The sequence below is a fragment of the Danio rerio genome, chromosome 1 (assembly GCF_052040795.2).
Source record: "Danio rerio strain M-AB ecotype USA chromosome 1, GRCz13ab, whole genome shotgun sequence".
NCBI lineage: Eukaryota > Metazoa > Chordata > Actinopteri > Cypriniformes > Danionidae > Danio > Danio rerio.
Window position 1 is genome coordinate 11,009,488 of NC_141021.1, and position 3,013 is coordinate 11,012,500.

Below are 3,013 nucleotides of genomic sequence, written 5' to 3' on the forward strand. Positions count from 1 at the left end.
CAAAGCTCTCTGCGCACCACCTGAAACCATGGATGCAGGATGAGGGTAACATTCTTTGCTAATTACTTTGGCACAGTGACACTTTGCATTGCTAGTGCGACAGATTTGAGACAAAAATCATCGGAAAGCAGCCCGAGTCATACGAGATTAAATCTTAATGTGTGTGCAGGATAGGAAACTGTGGCAGTTTATGTGCCGTTCAAATGAATACGACGTGGAAAATTGAGTAATAACCACTGCCAGCTAAAACAGCCAGGGAATTTAAATACTCCCACATCAACTAAGATTTGTTGCCAAAATAGTATAAAGCAAACCTTTAAAGGACATAAAACTTGATGCATCCAAGCATCCGAGCAATTATTGTGGTTTCAATGGGGATATTAGTTTATCCTCAATTCAACAGGGAATTGATAATAGTGATCACTAGGCTATTTCAATTGTTTGAAGAAAGACAATAAAAGCGGTTTCTAACCAGGCGTATAAATCATTATTCATTTTGAACACAGGGGATGTTTTGAAATCTGGTAAACCCCAAACAAATAATGGTTTAATATGCCTTTATTTCTTCCCGCTATACAGGCAAACAAACTGCCATAAAATAAGATGTTTGTAAAAAAAAAGAGAAGATCAAATAATACTTCCCTCCTATATGTTTGAACCCGTTTAAAAAAACACAATGTGGGTTTTACAGCATTAAAAGAAATCAACGAAAACATACAATAGTCACTATAAGACTGAAATGCTGTGATATAGATTGTTTTGATATGACAACCTTCAGATTGGCTTTTACATCTTTGTAATGACACTTCTGCAAAGAAGTGAAATTAACTCCCTAGCAGTTATGTGGATATCTGTGTGTGTGTGAAGCTCCCTGAACACTGTGTAGCTGAGCAGAGCTGGGTGAATCAGGCGACAGTCTGGCGGCTGAACAGCTCGATGGTGACCGCGCTGAGGAACACGGGGATGCTCTTCTGATGGAAGAGGTGCAGATCTACCAGTCCAGTTAGAGTGCGGGAGAAATCCGTCTCCAACAGCTGCATGCTGCCGCTACCCACTGGACCAGTAGACTGTAGAGAGAGAAAGAGAGAGAGAAAGAGAGAGAGAGATGGGGGAGAGAGGAGTCTGTTTAAACATTTGCAACATGACTACAGACTACAAACAACTCAAAGGAGCAAGCATCAAACAAACAACATCAACTACACAGGTAGAATAGCAAAACAAACAAGTTCAACAAAGTCAAGACAAAACACCACGGTACATAAGAACAAGCTACTACCAGTTGCTGACTAACAGCCATTCCTTAACTAGTGTGCTGAGAGACATTTTAAAGGGAAACCTATACTAAGTTTCGTTCTGTCATTCAGTGTTTGCATAAACAGCCTCTTAATGAGATTTTGTTGATATTACCTATCAAACACGTGTTTAAACTAATAACTGAGTTATATAGTTAATTTGTGTGATAGGTAATATCAACAAAATCTAATGTTTGTCTGTGTGCACTCATTTATTGTGTATTGATATTACCTAACAAACTAATTAGCCACATAACTCCGCTATTAGTTCAAATACTTTCTATTACTAACTACTATCAGAAATAAATGGGCTATATGCACAGCTAGTGGTTTTCAGTCAACGGTAAACTTCCGGTAAATCCTTAAATGTGACTATTTTCAATTTTATAAGGTTCCTTTCACTGCATCAACATTGTAACGTGTAAATACAATCAGCTAAATGAACTAGTATTCATTTAGTTGTTCAAGCATAAACAAGATGATAGAGTGTCTTAACTCTAACGCCGTCAGTGGCAGCAGACTAGCGCAGAAACCCCATTGAAAATACTGGGGTAAAATAAATTTCCAGATTTTAAAGAGATGGCAAGGGAAAATGGAATTTACCGCAGTGCTTCTTGTCCGTTCTGAGACCGACTTTTTATTGTATATCAATCAGGCAGTGAACATCACTTATTTTTAAAGAAAACAGATCTTACACATGGCGATTTTGTAATGGAAAGACAGTTCACCGGAAGCTGTTGGGCTGGCTGTCTGAAAACGAAATGTCCGTGTGCATATACCCCATTAACAAAAGCCACTAAACAAACAAACATACTAACTTTGACTAATGATAATTCGAGTAAATGGCAAATATAATAAATCAAATAATAACTAACTAGAACTTCATAACTCATTTGATGAGTTAACTAATTGAAAACGTATTCATAAGCCACCGAAACTGTCAGAAAACTGACCATTTTCATTAGCCACAATTTTGGTGTTAGGAAATACTGCATATTTTTTATGCATAAATTTGACTTTTGACATGCTAAAATTCCTTGATTTAGATTTTGTATAATGTCCACATGCATTTAACTTTGTGTTGTGTATGAGCTTGCTCAGTGTGCATGAGCAAATGAGTTGAAGTGTAGCACTGCAATTAGTTTTTATTTCACATGACTTTTCAGGGCTCAAAATTAAGGATTCACCAAATTTATCTCTGACCACACCAAGAATATATAATAATTTCTTAGCCACAAATTTTAAATAGTGTCAAAACAAGCTAAATATTTCTGTATACATGATCTTTTTATGAAACAAAACTTCTCTTTAAATGTATTTTTACATTTTTAAAATAATAATTGTCATCTAAAACAATGCATAACCTGTGTCCTGGCTAAAAATCCCAGATCACCAGTTAACTAAACAGGGAGTTAATCTTCTATCAAAGCAATCGTATTATTAAAAAAATACAATTAAACCATATTAACAAAATAACTATAATCAAAAGAAAGCTGATGAAAAACCTACCATGTAATAAAAGGGTCACGTTAACATTAGCCCTGTTAATAATCTGTTCAAAGAATGGTGAAAGAAAAGTGAAAGCAGTAACCGCTGCTGCTTACAAAAATACATATCTTTTTTAAAATCTGGAGCTCTTGAAAGAAGCAGGACTGTAGGTGCACAAGCATCACCTTTTGTCCAGTCTTTTTTGAAGAGAACCGATCGCACCAGTTGAGTTT

The 3,013-nt window shown here is 36.0% G+C and overlaps 1 protein-coding gene across 4 annotated transcripts in view; it reads right to left on the minus strand.

Moving 5' to 3' along the window:
• Window positions 1-540: 540 nt before the first annotated feature.
• mad1l1 (mitotic arrest deficient 1 like 1) overlaps window positions 541-3,013 on the minus strand; it is a 131,886-nt gene continuing 129,413 nt past the window's right edge. For all 4 annotated transcript variants that reach the window (XM_087235329.1, NM_200912.2, XM_087235330.1 and 1 more), the window contains exon 18: window positions 541-1,067. In XM_087235329.1, the coding sequence (XP_087091455.1) occupies window positions 906-1,067 (162 nt within the window). In that variant the 3' untranslated portion in view covers window positions 541-905. The remainder of the gene's footprint in view (window positions 1,068-3,013) is intronic.